At 41.6% G+C, this 20,693-nt stretch overlaps 1 protein-coding gene across 3 annotated transcripts in view; it reads right to left on the bottom strand.

Annotated features, from left to right (window-relative positions):
• The window catches only part of ano8a (anoctamin 8a), a 91,044-nt gene that overhangs the window by 57,201 nt on the left and 13,150 nt on the right, over positions 1-20,693 (bottom strand). For all 3 annotated transcript variants that reach the window (XR_011515542.1, XM_054737249.2, XM_054737247.2), the window contains exons 3-5: positions 3,954-4,086; positions 2,973-3,111; positions 14-110 (exon numbers count right to left, since the gene is read on the bottom strand). Coding sequence is in view for 2 of the 3 variants with exons in the window: in XM_054737249.2 (XP_054593224.2) it covers positions 14-110; positions 2,973-3,111; positions 3,954-4,086 (369 nt within the window). In the remaining variant the exon portion in view is untranslated. The remainder of the gene's footprint in view (positions 1-13; positions 111-2,972; positions 3,112-3,953; positions 4,087-20,693) is intronic.

The following is a 20,693-nucleotide window of genomic DNA, read 5'->3' as shown; positions in this document are numbered from 1 at the left end:
TAAAGCCACGTACCGATTGGCTGACCCTCCAAGAAGTGGATGTTATGAAGCACATCCCCATGTTTGGCACGCAGATTGTCCAGCCAGTACTTAATGATGCTTTGGCGCTCCTGAACACAAATACAGACATATGAGCGTCAGAATAACCTTCCACTTTTGCAACCATAGAGAGGCTCCACAGAATGTTTCCATACAAGCCGGTGAAACTGTGGAGTGCTAACTATAAAGTCATACTAAAACTAATAACTACATTTATTCACATTCATCTACTCATAAACAACAAAAATGGGGTTCTAAGTCACTTTTCCATCACATTTATTTAAGAAATTATACTGTATGTTTTGATATTTCCATATCTAATCAAACAATTAAGTTAAATATAGATAAGTGGATTCAGGTTGAAATATATAAATGCAAAGGTAAATCTAGATTTTGATGCGTTCATGTATTTCAGATTGAAATAAAACAGAAGTCAGCTACCACCGCTGAACTGGGATCAAGAGATTCCTGTCCAAGGTGCCCCTTTGATGGGAAAATGTCATGAATTCATTTAAATGTTTATTAGTGTTCCTACCTGGGCTCTACCTGCACAGTGATACACGACGTGTGTTTAGAAGGATGCTTACGATTCTGCCATCATAGGGACACTGAGACCTTAGCTAGGAGAACCCGCCCCACTTTTACTCTGAACTGATTATTATCTTGAGAGGCGCTGTAGAAATGATATTTTCTTTCCTAAAGGGCTGCGTCTGTTTTACAACAGGAAGAATGGACACATTTAGATTTGTATACTTCAGTGTAGCTATACTCATAATAATAATAATACATTTTATTTCAACAGCGCCTTTTTAAACACCCAAGGACACTTTACAGACGGAGATAAAATACACAACAATGAGACAGAACAGCATAAAACAGACAGACATATTGGAGCAAAGAGAGTAATTATTGGAATGCTAGACGGAACAGGTGGGTTTTGAGTCTGGTTTTCAAGAGAGTGAGGGAGTCAATGTTACGGAGGTCAGGGGGGGAGTGAGTTCCAGAGCTGGGGAGCAGAGCGACTGAAGGCCCTGCTCCCCATGGTGACCAGACGGACAGGTGGGACAGAGAGGTGGATGGAGGAGGAGGACCTGAGGGAACGGGTGGAGGTTGAAGGATGAAGGAGGTCCAAGAGATACAGGGGTGGGGGGTCTGGTAATGATGCGGGCTGCCAAGTTCTGGAGAAGTTGGAGTTTATGGAGGGATTTGTGAGGAAGACCGAAGAGAAGAGAGTTGCGGTAGTCAATTCAGGAAGTTTATGTTTATGTTTATTTATTTAGCAGACGCTTTTATCCAAAGCGACTTACAGTTTATAACCTATAGGGCATGTTATGATCTGTGGGGGAAACCGGAGTACCCGGAGGAAACCCACGCATGCATGGGGAGAACACGCAACTCCACGCAGAAAGGCCGCAGCCGAGTTTCGAACCTGCAACCTTCATGCTGCGAGGCAACAAAGGAAGGAAGTGGCTGGAAGTGATGAGGCTGTGGACAAGGATGGCGACCAAGTGAGTAGTGACGGAGGGGCGGAGGCAATTAATGTTGCGTGGATGGAAGTAGGCAGACCGGGTAATATTGTTTATGTGGGACTGGAAGGATAGTGAGGGGTCGAGGATGACACCCAGACTCTTGACCAGAGGGGAGGGGCAAACTAAAGCTTGGTTTATGCTTGACGCGTCCGTGAGGTCCGCACAGCTCCGCGCGGCAAAATTGCATCATTTTAACAACCACGCCCCTCCACCGCGCCTCCGCACGGCCCAAACTTTCTGCACCGCGCACCTAGGAAATTTTCTTACCACGCGGACGGTCGAATGCAGAAAAACATGGCGGACTGGCAAGAACTAGTATGGCAGAGGTTGGTAAATACAGACATTTGTATGATTCAGCTCTCAGAGATCACCGTGATCAACATGTTGTTAATAATTCTTGGAGAGAAATAGCTCGCACTGTCGGAAAAGACGAGAACGCTGTTAAAAATGCTGGAATGCCATGTTGTAAACAACAGTCATTTCTACTTCTACTATGGTGTAGTGTTGGATGCATGCTGTAGAGCTCCATGTTGCCCCCTACAGTTTGGGAGAATATTGGCTCACCGCAGAGACGAGCCGCATGAACCATAAACGCTGCGAGTTGTGAAGCGCGTTCCATCTGCGAGCCGCATCACCGCGAGGAAAGTGAATGCGCCAAGCATAAACCAAGCATGAGGAGTTGTTGACAGGAAGTTTAAAGCTGTGGATTTTGGATATTAAGGATTTTGTGCCGAAAAGTAACATTTCTGTTATACCACTGTTAAGTTTGAGGTGAACCAGTCTTTGATTTCAGATAAACAATTGGTGAGGGAGGAAGGAGGGAGTGAAGAGGGGGGTTTGGAGGATACATAGAGCTGGGTGTCATCTGCGTAACAAAGAAAATGGATGTCAACTTTATGGAAAATGTTTCCCTGGGGAAGAAGGTAAGTGATGAAAAGAAGTTGACCGAGAACAGAGCCTTGGGGGATGCCGGCAGTGACAGGGAAGGGACGGAAAGTGAAGTGAAGGATTTGTATATATAAATTAATTCCTTTTTGCCCTAACCAATTTTAGTGAAACTGATGATTATGTGATCTAAGTAAGTAAGTAATGTTATTAACCTTAATTTAATGTTGTAGAGTTGAATGAAACCCAGACTTGTGAAAAATCAGGAAATTGTTCTTTTGTTCACACTTTTTAAAGGGGCGTACCCATTTATGCTAAGCAGTGTACATATAACACATCGAGTACTATGTGTGTGTGTGTGTGTGTGTGTGTGTGTGTGTGTGTGTGTGTGTGTGTGTGTGTGTGTGTGTGTGTGTGTGTGTGTGTGTGTGTGTGTGTGTGTGTGTGTGTGTGCGTGTGTGTGTGTAGATTTTAGCTGTTTTATTTAAACATGTTGGGAAGAAGGTTTGGTCTTCTAACCTGTGAGGTAAAAAAGCAGAGCTCGCTCTCTATGTTCTCATAGATGTTGTCCTCTTCACAGGAAAAGCGACGCATCCCTCCACCAAACTGGGGTTTTACAGTCTTGAACATGCTCATCTGCTCAGCTCCTCGCAGCAAGCTGTTGGTCAACAAGCAGCTGCATTTAACTGCATGAAACGTGCAAATGCTCAAGAGTAGTTCCACTAGCATTAATGCAAGATCAACTCACCCCCTACCCCAGCCAACCCCACACACATTTCCTTTTTGAAAAATGTGCCACAAGGAGGTATTGCCAGGTGGACCAAGAGGGTGGCACTGTGGCAGTGCCACGGACTCGTCTCCCCCGGCATGCTCAGACATTCTCCATCGGAGAATCGAGCCGCTAGCAAACACACACACACCCTGCTCGGGGATGGAGGAACAGCAGCTGAATTATCATCCCAATCCATCCCTGACAGCTAGCTCCTTTGCCTCTGAGCAGTCATTGAGGTGAAGGATTTCTCATTGCTCATTCAGAAGAAAGAAAGAAGGAGGGAGCAAGCGGCCCGGAGCTGCATTGTTAGAATTCGATGGCTTGTGATTTGCCCGAGACCACCAGTGCCGAGCACGGAGTCACGACCGAGACTCGGCTGCTCTTATACCCCATAGCATCAGTGCAGCAGCCACCCCACGTTCTGGCTAACATCAGATATCACCACTTAGCCAATGTGCAAGGACGAGTCAAATGTAAGTGTAGTGCCATCTGTTAACCTGAGGGGGGCGCCACACTCACATTCTTAGACAGAATGCTTATATTTTAAACAAGATTAACTCAAATGCCTAAATAATGACTGCATGTGTGTACAGCAATATTGGGCACTCGCTCACACAGTTTAACAGCAGAAAAGGTTGATCTGGGGTGACTCGCTCTTTAAGTTCAAACATGAGGAAACCAAGTCCTTTAACACAAGTTATGCAAGTGAAAAGGCATCTGAGTCGTACTTCTCAAATGTGGTTGTGATGAAGAAGGCGTAGGCCTGGGAGTGCTGATGCTGTCGAACCTGAATGCTGACTTGTGGGATTCCAACACGAATCTGATTCAGGAGCCACAGCAAAGTGTGGTCATCTGTGGTCCCTATGGAAACAAAGACATAAACAACTTTAGTTACTAAACATTTCTTTTTAAATAGAAAGATGTGTTGTGATGCAGGTTTGTAGCTGTTCCAGCAGACTGGTTGCTATACAAGCGCGTGTACACACACAGGTGCTCTGCTTTGATGCTCCACCTGAGAGTGCATCTGTAAGGCTTGTCACCAGCATTCAGACATTAGTTCTGTTTGCTTCACAGCCAGACAGGACACGAAAATAAATAAATAAATAAAATTGTGAGGAAGGAGATTGGATGTTGTTGTCAAATGGAAGAGGGAAAATCTGATTTAGTTCTGACAAGAAGAATTTCTGTCTTATTGCCGTTTAGTTTTTGTGGCGAGGGCCGCCTGAGGAGCGCTCCCCTGGCCCTCTTGATGCGTACAGCAAACTGCGATGGTCAGACAGTAGATACAATGTCAATGGGACCAGGTGCTGAACCCTGGTCCACCTGCCAGAAGCATGCAAGATGCAGACATGAAACGTGCGTCACCCTGCTGTCACCTGAAAACCGCAGTGGGGGCGACGACACCTGCCCTTAAAATGTTTTCCACAGGATCAGCACCTGCATGAGCAGCATCTTCACTTCATCTACATCTACACCTAACCCAGAGTGTGGTCACACACCTATGCTGAAGAAGAAAACCTCTGCATCTCACTACCTAGGTGTCGGGATGTGGTTGCAGCTTAAAGAACATAACAGCACAGCTTGTGTGGTCACACATACTCAGTGAAAGGTCAACGATGTCACCATGAGGTGCAGGACGTCCCCTCATGAGCCAACAGCGCGGGAACTTTGCTATAAAAGTGACCGACGAAGAACGATCGAGGCTCTCGCTGATTTTGTCTTCTGTAACCTGAAGCCAGAGAGCCTCAGTAAGAACGCTCCTTTGCCTGCGACTTCATTTTTTATCTCATCTGAATGAGCGTTGTGGACGGGCCGCAGTAAGACGGCATAAAGGATCAGCGCCTTACGTAATGCATTTATTTGTATGCATATCCGCATGTATATGAATGCATGATAGGTCAGACGCCTAATTTAAATAGAGTGGCAGATAAAACTGGTAGATAAGAGATTTAGCAGCACTTGAAGGCTCATCAGGAGACTTCCTCCATCAAACAGCAGTGGATGTAAATTGTTCAAATTTGCTTAAATTCAGACAATAATTGTACTTAAAAGGCGTTAGCTTCCATCAATTGCATTTTACTTATTCATCTTAATTGCTTAACATCGCTTCGAGTTAATCTTTAAACACTAATGTTTAAATGTTTTGAGCCTTGAGACATTAATGTCCAACATTTTCATTGCTTGATTTCCAATTGCATTTTAATTCTATTTTCTTTCAGTTTATATTTCTTGATTTAATAAACTCATATGCTTAATGCTTAACTAGAAGTAGAAAGATTTTTGTTTTGCCTTATTAACAAAAAAAAATCATAAAATAACCAAACTCACCAAAAAAAGTATTTTAAATGGATTTTCTTTGTTGTTCTGTGTCACTTTTGGCCGTTTGGCTGTTTTTACTGATAAAGTTTCTTTCTTTATTAAAAGGGTCGTTTTATTAGAACCCAAAAGACACACCTCGTCTCCTGCGAATCCTTTTATCTATCAAAACTACTCGGATAATTACATAACTGATAGTTCCTTTCTCATAAGAGGAACTTCAGCTTAGCTCAGGCTCAACCTTTATCCCTAAATCCAGAAGCCGGCTGGGATCAACAAGGCTCGTGCAGCATCTCTGGAGCTGAATCTGCTGCATCAGAATTCTACGATACCCTTGCCGCCAGTTCGGCGGGGCCCTGAGACAGGATCGTGTGGAGACACTTCTCCTGGCCAGCACAGTCCACTGGGTCCATTCCAGCAAGAGGTAAGCCAGGAACCAGGCGAACTCGGAGTAGTCCAGTCTGGCTCCCCACGCAAGTAAGACCTCTGCGAGCACGAGCCGGGTCCATCCACTCAAAAGGTCAGGGGTGTACCAGGCTGCTGGGCCACAAGTAAAGGCATTTAAGTGTTAATGCATCGATAGGGCCTCGATGTGGAGATAAACTCTAAAAGAGGAACTGATAAAGAAAAACAAAGAGAACTCTCACTAGGAGACACTAACCAGCCTAAAAACTTAGCAGATATTGGTGGTCCTGAGGGGACGAGCTCTCTATTGTCCAGTTATCTCAGTTTTAAAGGATTGTGAGGAAACCAGATTTTTATCTCACTCAGCTAGTTTCAGTGGACAACAGGCACAAAAACACCGTCATCACATACGTGGCAGGAGTCTCAGAGAAACGTAGAAGAATCTTCTCCAAACACAACATCCCGGTAAACTTTAACCCAACAACACCCTCAGACAGAACCTGGTCCATCCTGAAGACTAAACACCCAAACAGAAGCTCAGTGGGGTCGTTTATGCAGTCCAGTGTAGGAGAGGTCTGTCCAGATGTTTACATCAGGGAAACTAAACAACAATTACACAAGAACATAACACAACACAGGAGAGCCACCTCTTCAGGTCAAAACTCTGCAGTCCACCTTCACCTGAAGGACAAGGGACACACCTTTGAAGATGACAAAGTCCACATTCTGGACAGAGAAGATAGATGGATTGAGAGAGGAGTAAAAGAAGCTATCTATGTCAAAACGTGAAAACCCCACTTTAAATAGGGGCGGGGCTTAGATTTCACCATTCCAGTACCAATAATGCAGCTTTGGATCTCATTCAGTTTCAGTCTAGGTCACACTTTCCTGCATCCAATCAACACAACGTCTCCCTCTCAATAGAGACCAACGACTCATCAGGGGGTAGAGAGGAGGGGTACTCAGAGTAGTTTCTGCTAGTTAAACAACAACAGACAGCTACAGCTTATAAGCTTAACTCCCCCATATTCCAGTTAGAATTGAAAAAGCTCCTCGGATGAGAAGCGGAACGTCTTCAAGAAACCAAAGAAGTTCAGTTGCCTTCATTTGAACCCTTTGGATGAGAATATAAATGATGAACAACAGAGGGCCCAGGACAGAGCCTTGTGGGACCCCACTGGAGACAGATGTGGAGCGTGAGCTGGATAACTTAATTTCAACAGTGTGAACGATTTGATAAATATGAGGTGAACCAAGATAAAGCGACACCACAGACTCCTATAGAGAAGAGACGCTGTAGAAGAATTGAATGTGAAATGGTATGAAATGCAGCTGATAAATCAAGAAGAATTAAACTAATTCGACCAGAGTCAGATGCTGTTAAAAGGTCATTGGTGATTTTCACCATTGTAGTTTTGCTGCTATGATTTTTACGGTACCCGGACTGAAAAAGTTTGTATAGGTCATTGTTGCTTAGGTGGTGACTAAGTTGTAAGGCTATACCCGTCTCTCAAGATTTTTAGAAAGAAAAGAGAGATTTGAGATAGGCCTGAAATTATTTAAATCATGTGTGGTTGGGACAGGTTTCTTGAGAATTGGTGAAATTATTGCAGTCTTGACTTTAAAGAGCAAATTGCAGTTTTTTTTTTCTAATTCATATAAAATTCTGTCCAAAAATTCTATTTGAAATGTTTATTGTGGATATTTGGCTGCATGGTGGCGCAGTGGTTAGCACTGTTGCCTCGCAACACGAAGGGCGCAGGTTCGAAACTCGGCTGCGGCCTTTCTGCGTGGAGTTGCGTGTTCTCCCCATGCATGCGTGGGTTTCCTCCGGGTACTCCGGTTTCCCCCACAAATCACAACATGCCCTATAGGTTAAAAAAAAAATTGTAAGTCGCTTTGGAGAAAAGCGTCTGCTAAGCACATAAACATAAACATATTTTTTTTCAATTAATTTCCCTAAAATTGGCAAAATACTCACCAGCCTGCTATTTTTTCCAGATAAGTGCTCAATATTATTTTTTAGAAGCGGAACAGTTTTTGAAATTTTCCATCTCCATGGGCCCTTCCATTCTTCCAAACTCAAGTTAATTATGTGACACACATGAATTGCAATCTCAGCCCCCCTAATTGCAATAGCTTTACATCTAATTCATCAATCCCAGTGGGTCTTACCTTCATTTTCCGTATACACTTATTCACCATATCGACTGTTACTAGTTGAGCCCTCTGGAGGCAGACATTGCAGATGTGCAACGTTAAAACCTACCTACTTGGTTATTCCACGTATGTATTTCATGAGCATTTTTAACTCAGAAGTACCCCTGAAGGACTTAGTTGTTCGTCCTTTTATCAGAACTTATTTCGAGCCTGAGAGGGTTAATGTAAATAAACATGATTTATTACCCATTATTTTATTTTTAATAATTTTACCTGTCAAACCCCCTCTGAACCCTACATTCATATGTTTTAATGTTTGCACCTTATTATTGAAATAATCACTTAAATGATTTGCTATATCAACAGGTTTGCTCAGAAATGAATCACCCACTTTTAAGAATGTTGGTAACAGCTTGGGTTTCCTTCCAGTGACCTTATTTAACGTTTTCCATATTTCCGCTTTTACATTCACAATTCTTTTTTTCATAATACACCCTCTCTTTCATTCTATTCTATTTTATAACATTGTGACGAAGTGGTATGGATGATTTCCCATTCGCCCCTGTAATTTACTTCTGTAGCCTGCTGGCGCTGTGATGGGGATATTTTAACCAGACTGGAATGTGAATATTGCACTGCTGTGGATATATTACGTTTTGTTGGTATGTTGATGCAGTTACCATTTGGGATTTCCTGTTTGCTTTGTATCCAGAGTAGGTTGTGCCCACCCAGTACTACCTCCCTGGATCATCCTATGATTGGCTGCTTCATTTGGACAAACCAAAGGAAGTGGGATTTGTTTCTTTGGTCTTAGTGTAAAAATGTTTCTTGTATTGTGGAAACAGTTTTGTCTTTTGTATATGTTAACACTTAGGTGCATTTATGTGGATGTTTATTTCCTTTTGGGTTTAATGTTGGAGCACTGATGATTGGGGCTGATTGTTTGCAGGTGTGACTTTCTGGGGTATTTAAAGGAAGCCAGGTGGAGGCTTGAGGAGGGTTTTTTTTCCTGAGAAAAGTAAGCAATGAAATAAACGCCTGAGGAGCATTTTGGCTTCCAAGGAAAAATGTCCCTGTGCTGCAGTTTGCCTCTAATTCTTTCATCTTGAAGACCTTCTGGCTGCTCCACATTCTCACAAACATAATTCCTTAATCTCCTGTTCCTTTCCCATACTAAAACATCACCTGATGTGATTGCTTCTGCCTTAATATCATCCCTTTTCCTCATATTCTTTTAATTCACCATTTTACCATGGTGATACAACATTCCTCACTGTCATTTTTCTTAATGGTGCATGTTTATCTGTAATTGGCATCACCAAGTTTGTAAAACTCTCCAATGCTTTATCTGTATCTTTGGTCTTTAGTACCTGTGCCCAATCAACATTTCTGATATCCTCACAAAAACTAGATTCATTAAAATCCCTAAAAATACATTTAGTAATTATTTTCTGTCTAGATCTAGGGACTTTAGTTCCTCTATTAACCATAATTAAATTATGATCACTACAGCCCACACACACTACATAGCCTTAGAGCACTGTGACTTTGCAGTAGTGAAAAGTAGGTCTATACATGAAACAGTTTTAATCCCGACCGCACTTACAACCATCCTGTTGGTTTTGTTACCACTTGTACCAAGTTACATGTGTATGAGTGTAGCTAATGATTCACTTGTTAAATCAAACATTACTGATTATAACACCAAAAGGTTTCATTGTAATAATAAAATTCATTTCAACCACAATAATATAAGCGCAGATTAATCAAAACATTTCATTAGTATTCATATAACATTTGCTCATTCAACCATATTATCATTTAATGATTATTTAACTTATGAGTTGTAAAAGTTCCTTTTTCATGAGAGTGAGCAATCCTGCGGCGTTATCAAAAGAAGGCTTTGTTTGGGAACGCAGGCTGACATCTTGTTCCTCCTGAAATGTCAACAAGGTTTGCAGAACCTTGTTGCTTGTTGGAAGCTAGAATGTAAAATCCACCTCAGAGGGTGGAATTAAGTCTGTAGATAACCGGTGGCATGTAGGTCAATCTGTAGGTGAAAACTGACCATTCCTGGACTTTTCATATGTGTCAGTATTAGAACATAACTTTTTTTTAAATAACTAACTCCAATCAATGTTGAGGTCACCCAATACATAAATCTCATTATCTGAGTCACATACTTTGTCCAGCATACCACAGATCCTTTCTAAACATACTATTGGGGCGTTTGGTGGTCTATAACAAGCACAGCGTTGATTTCATGTGTGGCAATTGCACCTCCAACCACAATGCTTCCACCCCTATACAGCCCAGTTCAAATCTAGTTTTAACAGGTATTTGATCCTTAACATAAAAGGCCACCCCTTCCCCATATATATGTCTGTCCCTTCTATATAATACACACCCACTTGAATACATTAAAGCATTATCAATACTTGCATCCAGATGCGTCTGAGATATAGCCAATATACAGTATGTAGATTATAATTCTCAAGAGTTCTTGTAACCTCCTGTATCTTATTGTAGTCTTAATGTTGTCTAGTTGAACTTTTGGAAATGACTGATGTAAATATGTTAAACACATATGTCTCTGTTATTTTAAAGAAGGCTGTGATTGGTGGATGATGAGCCTGGCCTGAACAAGATGGTGCTCGAGAGAAGATGCCAGAAGGACCAGGCTAAATGCAGATGTGTAGCTCTCATGCTGGATGCCTCGGCCGTCAGACTTGATGTTAGTCTGTGGTTCTGAAGACAAGGCAGCACCACATGGAAACTCGTGACTGCAGAAAGGAGCAGAGGGAGTTTATTGTGTTGTTGTTATCCAGACTTTGTTGTAGTCACTCAGGTATTCTCGCTCTGAATCACAGGTGAACCGGAAAAATTATAATATGGTGCAAGTTTATTTATGTCAGTAATTGGACCTCAAAGGCAAAACTAATGAATGAAATAGACTCACTCCATGGAAATCCAAATATTTCAAGCCTTTATTTGTTTAATAGTGATAATTATGGCTCACAGCTGATGAAACCCCACATTAAAAATCTCAGACAATCAGAAATTGTGAAAAAGTTCAATGTTCTAGACTCAAAGTGTCACACTCAAATCAGCTAATGAATCCAGAACACCTGCAGAGGGTTCCTGAGCCTTTAGATGGTCTTTCAGTCTGAGCTGGATTACTGACATAAACAGAGTTTTGCACCATGTTCTAGTTTTTCCTGTTTCAGCTGTAGATCAATACTGTATGTATTATTATAACTACACTAAAACTATATTTGTGTGCATATATTTGATGCCAGTCAGATGCCTAGATATTTGTAGGTTGTGACATAATCCAGGGAAGAGCCATAAGCACAGCAGATCTTTGGGGGATTGGATGTTTGGTTTTTCCTATCAAAGATGCTGCATTTGGTCTTCTTGGCAACAAGGCTGAGATGGAGGTTGTGAAAGGACTGTTCAACAGAGGTGAAGCTGAGCTTTAGAGTAGATGCTGCAGAATTGAGAGAAGGACCAACTGAGTATAGAATGATGTCATCAGCATACAGGTGGATCTGAGAACTACCAGCAGTTTAAGCAACACCATTAATGTAGATAGAAAGTAAAGTTGGGCCCAAGATGGAGCCCTGAGGCACACCTCTAGAAATAGTGAGTGGTTCTGACAAGATGTTTTCAGCCCTCAGCTGCTAGACACGATTGGTGAGATAGCTGGCAAACCAATCACAGCAAGAAGGGGACAGGCCAGTACTAGAAAGTCTGTGTAACAGGATACTGTGGTCTACTGAGTCAAAGGCCTTGGCAGGGCTGGACTGGGACAAAAATTCAGCCTGGGCATTTTGACTGGAGACCGGCCCATCACCTGTTTTTTTTTGGAAAAGACATTAAGCCTTACGCTGTTTCTGACACACACCAACGTACACTTTCTTATTGGTAGTATTTATGTATCAATCTAATAAACGCAAACCTACACCATCCTTCCTATCCTGGTATTCTAAAAAGTAGGGTTGGGGGTAACTGATTATTTTTAAAATGATTATTCTGACGATTATTTTATCGAATAGTCGACTATTCTAATGACTATTTAGATGATTAATCTAGTGATTACTTTTCTATTGCACAATTACTAAAAACCAAAAAATTCTCAAATAAATTCCTCCAAAAAATTGATAAGTTGTTACTGTAAGAGAATAAACACTACAGGCCTTCCATTTTGTATAACACTGCTTTTATTGTGTTGCGGTTGTTTATGTTCTGGTGATGTGTAGAACTTGGGAGTGCAGGCTGCTGCCTGAGAGGTGGTTGGAGACGGAGTGTCTCCATGCTGCTTTGTTTTGTTCACTTATGTGCATGAGGCAAGTGGTGTTACGACCCTTCCTGGGGAGTCACGTGTTTCTCCTATTTTAACTGTAAATCCTTCTTGCTGTTATATTTATAACAAGAAACAGATATTCGGACAGAATATTTTCACGTTTATTCGAATATGATTGTGGAACACACCCAGCATCATAATAAATGAAGTAATGTTTATGCCAATTTAAGCCTTTATGGGTGACCAGGACTCTGTGATAAATTTTTGGCAAGGGAAATGATCATTTGTTGCCATTTTTGAGGTGTTTATGAATGTGGAAGACACCCAGCATCCTGTGATGGCACTAATAACATCAAGAGATAATAAATAAGGTAATATTTAGGTCAATTTAACCCTTTACACGTGACCAGGACACTGTAATCAATTTTTGGCAAGGGAAATGATCATTTGTTGCCATTTTTGAGGTGTTTATGAATGTGAAAGACACCCAGCATCCTGTGATGGCACTAATAACATCAAGAGATAATAAATAAAGTAATATTTAGGTAAATGTAACCCTTTACAGGTGACCAGGACACTGTAATCAATTTTTGGCAAGGGAAATGATCTTTTTTTTTTTTCTCTTTTTTTCTGTGCCATTTTTGGGGTGTTTATGATGATACAGTAGGCAGTATGAGTACAGTAACATCAACAGATAAAACATAAAACCCTTATTTGGTCAATTTTAGCCTCCATGAAAATCTTAGCAATTCGATCACTTTTTGGCAAGTAAAATGCCATTTTAGTTGTCTACAATTAAATCATCAATAAAGAATTTAAAGATATTTTGAGGCATTTCTTATAGGTAAACGGGAGGGTGTAGTCTATTTGGCAAGTGACAATCTTAATTTTATGTGCTGAAGTGCTTTTATCTTGTTACTTTTAAATAGAGCAACGTAATGTATAGATAGTAACCTACACAGTGTCAGTAAAGTCAATGCTTGATCATTTTAAATACTTTTTTTCAAGTAAAAATGTGCCCCAAACTAGTTAACTGTGGCTCCATGTCAAGTGGACTAAAGAAAGGAAGGGGAAAAAATTTAATCGCTGGAGAATTGTTCATTTCCATTTATTCAACGTTTACATTCAATACAGGGTGCCATTTTACATTGTTTATTTATTTTTTTAGTATCAAGGCTGTAACATAAAGAAAGCCAGTTCTTACCACAAAGTTTGTGGCACAAACCATCTTTCAATCGCAAATATTGCAAAAATGATTAATATATCCTCATTGTGAACGTTTAAGACAAATAGCAACACTTAAAACAACTTCCGAACTGGAAAAACTAATGTGGCAAGGTGCAGAAACGAGTGCCCGGGCGGGATTCGATCCCCAGACTCCCGAGTGAGAGTCAAACGCTCTAACCAGTCAGCCAAAGAGACATCTCCTTAGCCTAGTAGCCAGGGCGCATGGTCAATCGGGACATTGTGGATGCTCACCACACTGCCACATCTTCCTCCCTCTTTCCACAAGCACGTCCTCGTGCTCCCGCGCAGGGTGCCACAAACACTGCTGTAACCCAGAAGCTAGAACCTTAATGAGGTATTAACTAATTGGCTTACTAATATGATCCATCCTCAATTTAGATAAAATATAAAATATAAATTAAGGAAATTAACAATACTAATTAATAGATATCTAATTAACTAATAGATAATTTCATAATGAATTATTGGAAGGGTGAATAACTAAAATAACGAGTTTAATATTAAACATCGGTTAAAACAAGAATCTTGAACATCACTAACAGAAACAGAAGAGGAAAGCTGTATACTATTGGTCCAGGTGGGAATCTGAAATTTCATTGGCTGAGAGAAATAAGTCCCGCCTCCGCGAAATAAAACCGTGCGACGCAGCTGAGCGAGAGGAGAGACAAACGGCTGTGCAGCACGCAGATACAGAAAGCAAAGACTGAGCGGTTAGAGAGAGAGAGAGAGAGAGAAAAAAAAACAACGGTCGAGGCCGTGAAGAACCCTGATTTGGGTGCCGCGTAGATAGAGGGAGAGGCGGACTTGACTCCTTCTAATAAGAGCTAGGAACTTGGAACCAACGCGGTGAGTAAAGAAAAAAGAAGAGAAAAAGCTAACGATGCAACTTAAAAAAAAAGGAAACTTAAATAGCTTATCAAATTAATTCCATTCTTATAGATTTGTGTGGAGACGACAGAGTGAACCAATCCTCTGTAGGAGGGAACCGTTGGAGCGCGTTGGTGAGTGAATGAGATTAAATTCAGTAAATTATTAAATTCAAAAAGCTAATTACAGCAACCGAGGTGACAGCAGTGGGCTGCTAGACGTTAGATCCCAGGAGTTAACATCTCAAACTACCAGTTAACGGTGGTAGGGCATATAGGAGTTAACGGCTCAAACCGCCAGTTAACGGCGGTAGGGCATATGGGATTCCCAGGAGTTAACGGCTCAAACCGCCAGTTAATGGTGGTACGGCCTAGATGTACAAGGTCCTCAGGGGCGTTATAGCTAACGCCATAGAATTAGCAATGCGTCCCTTAACCAAACATTTAATAATAAAAAAAATAGATAAATAAAAATAAATAAAAGCTAACTGATTAGGGAGGAATTATTTTACAAAGGTGGACCAAAGGACCAGAATTTATATTTTGTTGAATTTTGTTATAGAACATTTTATTTATTTATTTATTTATTTATTTATTTATTTATTTATTTATTTATTTATTGTGTTACAGATATACAAGGTGTCACAATGCTGTATAGAAACACAACTAAATGTATCCTTGTTGTCATGAATGTATTTCTTGTTGAATAGTGTAGAGTAATAGAATCTAACTGAGCCTATTGAGCTGAACAATTGTTGTCATATGTAATTATATTTCCAGAGCTACTGAGAATTATTTTAATAGACAATCAAATTGATGTTATGTTAGTTGAACTGTGAACCCAAACATGATTGGCTATGCCAATAGAGTGAAGCATTTGTTTAAGTCTGTAAGACTTTATGCTGTGATGTGACGAGAAGGGTCGATGCCAACTCGCTAACAGTCCTGTTGTTTACAGGCTGGGTTTTTTTTTTTCCTTGGGTTTGATCCCGACTCCTATGATCACTCACTTGGAACGAGAACTGGATTTCTTCCTGACGAGGGAGATGGCGAGCCTTAACCACTGAACGAACCAGGACATCTCAAGTAACTGAAGAGCAGACTGCTCTCTTCTGTGAACAATCTCAACGGTGCGGTAGGAAAAAATCGCACCACCGGACTCTGACTTTCACCCCAAGCGTGGGGATTTGACTTGACGCCGGCTGACTTGTGACTCATATGATCAAATCTCATACCGAGCATTTTACTATTGTCGATTGTTTTCATCTGTTTTTGTGTGTTATCTTTATGTGTTATATTTCCCATTATTATTAAAATTTAGTATATAAACCGTTTCATGCTATACCCGTGACTCCAGTCATTCTTAAACAACCTCCAATTCTCCCCGAACCTAATTATTGGCCCATTTGTTTATTTTTTCTTTTAATTATCTTATTGTATCCTGTAATCCGGTTACATAAAACTTGGCGAGCCAGCCAGGAGAATTGTAGAGTTGTTACCTTAGCTAACCATTGACTGACATCATAAGAGTGCCTGGAGGTCACAGTGGTTTGCCATTTTGGCATTATTGGTACTTTTGAGTGTTTTAAAATGGAAGTTGTGAAAACAGAAAAGGTCAAAGTTTCAAATGCTGTTTTAATCAGTGGGTTAACTGATACAGACCTTGATAACGAAGTCTTTGGGTTTATGGAAGGATTCGGACCAGTTAACAGGCGCATTAAGTTACCAAACTGTGATCAGATTATTGTGGAGTTTCAACATGAAGCCACTGTTAAGGAATTAAAGAAACAATGTTTACCCTATGACAAACCTTGTACTAGGAACCCAGATGTTTTCTTTCATATTCAAGACCTAGCCAGCGCGTACAGTCTAGAAACTAGCACATCTGCCACTGATGCCTATCTGTCAGAGCTCAGGGACATAGCTGCGCGTAGCAATCAATCATTTAAAGACCTTCTAATGGAGGAACTGGCAAAAATTGGGGAATCTTTAGGAAGGGATACCCATGCATCTGAACCAGTCACTGAACCAGAGCCAATGCTCCATAGTGACCAAGTTACATATTCCCTGCCTTTAACACCAGAAGTTAACTATATGAACAACTCAAAGGACAATTGTCCACCTACAGAGACTGGAAAACAAAACCCTTGCATTCCACCAAATCTTTTAAACACACCTGAGGTTCAGCGAGTTATTGTGGAACACATTGTTAAAAGCAGTGAGGTTATCCCTCCGCCTAGTTCACAATACAGACTAAAACCGTTCTCAGGGCGAGTTCCACACCCTTCTTTTGAAACTGACTATGATACTTGGCGTAGTAGTGTAGTGTTATGCATAAATGATCCTTCACTCACCAAGTCCCAAATTGTACGAAGAATCGTGGAGAGTCTGTCAGCCCCAGCAGCGAGCATCGTTAAAGCTCTTAGTCCAAAATCCGACCCGGAAACGTACCTTGAACATCTCGATTCAGCTTACGCAGCTGTCGAAGACGGCGACGAGCTCTTTGCTCGCTTCTTAAACACAAACCAGGACAGTGGTGAAAAACCTTCCGATTACTTTCAGAGGTTATACACCTTGTTAAACCTAGTTATTCAGAGGAATGGAATTTCCTCCAGTGACGCCGACCAGCAGCTGCTCAAGCAGTTTTGCAGAGGCTGTTGGGACAGCTCGCTGATTTCAAACCTGCAACTCGAACAAAAGAAAGACAACCCGCCTCATTTTACAGCACTTCTCCTCAAACTGCGCACTGAAGAAGACAAACAGGCTACTAAAGCAGCACGCATGAAACAACACTTAGGGGCACAACGAACTAGAGTGTATTCAAATGTGCAAACAACATGCTCTCAGAGTAAAAACACTTGTGAACTGGAAATAGATGATAACTGTGATGACTTACGCAAACAAATCGCTGAGCTCAGGAGCCAAATTGCACAGCTTAAGGTTAACAACACAGATAAAAAGGCAAAGAAAACTCAAAAAGAGTCAAAACCCCATGTGGGGACTAAAATTCCAGATGAGCCCAAACAGATTCAGCAGATAACAGCAGTGGTGCCCAGACCAAAGCCTGGATACTGTTTTAAGTGCGGAGAAGATGGGCACATAGCTTCTAGCTGTAGCAACGAGCCAAATCCAGCACTAGTTGCAACTAAAAGACTTGCTCTTAGACAGAAGCAGCGCGAGTGGGAGATGTCAAAGCCAATTGCTCAGTCTCCTCCTTTAAACCGGTAGAAGCTCCTATCGTGGGACAGATAGGTGCTAAAGTAGAACCAAGTCCCTCTAAGGAAAGGACAGAGAGACTTTTTTGCAAGCCAGTTCATGCTCATTCAGTGCCAAAACTTCCCAAAAGATTAGTGGGTGGGCGATGCACAGCTACAGTCTCAGTTAACAGTGTTGAATGTAATTGTTTACTGGATTCAGGGTCCCAGGTAACCACCATTGCCAATTCTTTTTACCAAGAACACTTACCTGACCTCTCAATTAAACCCATCAGTAGTCTGTTAGAAGTCGAGGGCGCAAACGGTCAAGCAGTTCCTTATTTAGGATACATAGAGATAAGTGTCACATTTCCAAAAGAGCTCGATCAGTCTGGACTTGAGTTACCTACCCTTGCGTTAGTGGTTCCGGATATAAGCTCAAACTCTGATACACCACTACTCATTGGCACAAACACACTCGATCCTTTGTATGAGCAATTGTCTGCCAATAACTTACCTGATTCCAAGGCACTCTCTTATGGGTACCAACACGTGCTAAAAGCCTTAGCAGTCAGAAAAAAACAAAGCAAAGATGGACGAGTTGGTGTGGTGAAGCTTCGAGGGAGAACCCAAGAAGTTCTCCCTGCAAATAAAAAACTGTTACTAGAAGGGTTTATGCAACCCAGCCAAAACAAGCATGAGCCTTATGCACTCATTGAACAACCCACCAATGGTTCTCTACCAGGGGGTATAATTGTAGACTGTTGCCTCATTTCCTTACCTTCACATGGTCCATACAAAGTACCTGTTGTACTAAGAAACGAAACTAACCATGACATCACATTACCCACTAACTGTGTGATCGCTGAGTTAGTTAAAGCCGATCGTGTTATGCCATATCCAGAACCTGACAAAAGTGATCAGAAAGTACTTGCGGCGTGTAGTTCGCAGCAACAGACTTCACCTTCAAACCCTCCTCTCAGTTTTGACTTCGGTACTTCGCCCTTGTCCGAAGAATGGAAAGGGAGGATCACCAACAAACTTAACACTTACTCCGATGTGTTTTCGCACCACGATCTTGATTTTGGTCATACACAACAGATAAGACATCACATCAACTTAAAAGACGAGACCCCATTCAAACAGAAATCTCGGCCGATCCATCCACATGATTATGAAGCCGTGAGAAAACATTTGGAAGCCCTCTTGGAAACCGGTATAATAAGAGAGTCGGAGTCTCCATTTGCCTCACCAATAGTGGTAGTTCGGAAAAAGAATGGTGAGGTACGTCTATGTATAGACTATAGAAAGCTTAATCTGCAAACCATTCGCGACGCATATGCCCTGCCTAACTTGGAGGTGTCCTTTTCTGCTCTCGCTGGATCACAGTGGTTTTCTGTGATGGACCTCAAGTCAGGTTACTATCAAATAGAGATGTGTGAAAAGGATAAACCTAAAACTGCTTTTGTTTGCCCGTTTGGGTTTTATGAATTTAACCGTATGCCACAAGGAATAACAAATGCTCCAAGCACTTTCCAACGGGTTATGGAAAAGTGTATGAAGGACATTAATCTGAAGGAAGTGTTAGTTTTCCTAGACGACTTGATCGTCTTTTCCAACTCCTTGGAAGAACACGAAACCAGACTTTCTCACGTTCTTGAACGGCTTAGAGAATACGGACTCAAGCTATCACCAGATAAGTGTCGTTTTTTCCAGACATCTGTGCGTTATCTTGGACATATAGTATCTCGAGATGGCATAAAAACCGATCCAGATAAGGTGGAAGCACTCAAAACATGGCCGAAGCCTCAGACTTTGAAGGAACTCCAATCTTTCTTAGGATTTACCGGTTATTACCGACGCTTCGTTAAAGATTACTCAAATATTGTCAAGCCACTAACATCTCTCACGGCTGGTTATCCACCCAAACGGAAAAACTTTAAAACACCACCATGTAGATCAAAGTACTTGAACCCCAAAGAACCCTTTGGGAATCGTTGGAGCCAAGACTGTGAGAAGTCCTTTCAAACTATTATTGAAAAACTTACCACTTCGCCAGTTCTTGGCTACGCTGACGCAAAACTCCCATATCTAGTACACACAGATGCTAGTACGACCGGACTCGGTGCAGCGCTATACCAAGTGCAAAACGGTGTCACACAGGTAATCGCTTATGCAAGTCGCGGTTTAAGCTCTAGTGAAACTAGGTACCCTGCGCACAAGTTGGAGTTTCTAGCCTTAAAGTGGGCCATAACAGATAAGTTTCATGACTATTTGTATGGGAACACATTCACTGTCATTACTGATAATAATCCGTTAACTTACCTCTTAACAACGGCAAAACTCGATGCAACGAGCTATCGTTGGCTAGCTGCGTTGTCCACCTATAATTTTGACATCAGATACCGTGCAGGTACACAGAACGTTGACGCGGATGGCCTGTCTAGGAGGCTGCATGATAAACCTGAAGACAACTCAAAATTCACTGAGGAATGCCAACGACTAGATGAGTTCCGATCTCATCTTTTATCCTCTGTCAAAGAAGTCGAGCTTCAACTTCAAGCCGAAGCAGTGAAGGCAACATGCCAAAAGCACATGGTCTTGGATGAGACTGATTCTCCTTGTGGTTTAGTTCAGTCACTTGCCATGTCTGCAGCGGCCATTCCAGACCTATTCCAGTTGGAAGACAATAGTGACAGTTTCTTTGCTGTGCCCAAGTATAACCATGCTGACCTTGTCTCCTTGCAGAGGAAAGATCCAACCATTGGCCGAGTCATTCAGCTGCTTATGACTGACAATAAACCGCCAACTGATACTATTGCAGAACCCCCGGTGGTTCTTAACCTTTTGAGAGAGTGGAAACGGTTTGAGTTTCAAAATGATTTACTGTACCGGAGACGCCAATTAGGACCAGAGACATCATTGCAGTTAGTCTTGCCTGATTCATTACGTTCAACAGTCATGCAAAGCCTA

This window comes from Nothobranchius furzeri, chromosome 11 (genome assembly GCF_043380555.1).
Source record: "Nothobranchius furzeri strain GRZ-AD chromosome 11, NfurGRZ-RIMD1, whole genome shotgun sequence".
NCBI lineage: Eukaryota > Metazoa > Chordata > Actinopteri > Cyprinodontiformes > Nothobranchiidae > Nothobranchius > Nothobranchius furzeri.
The sequence above is the reverse complement of the archived record's forward strand: the minus strand, read 5'-3'. Positions and strand labels throughout refer to the sequence as shown.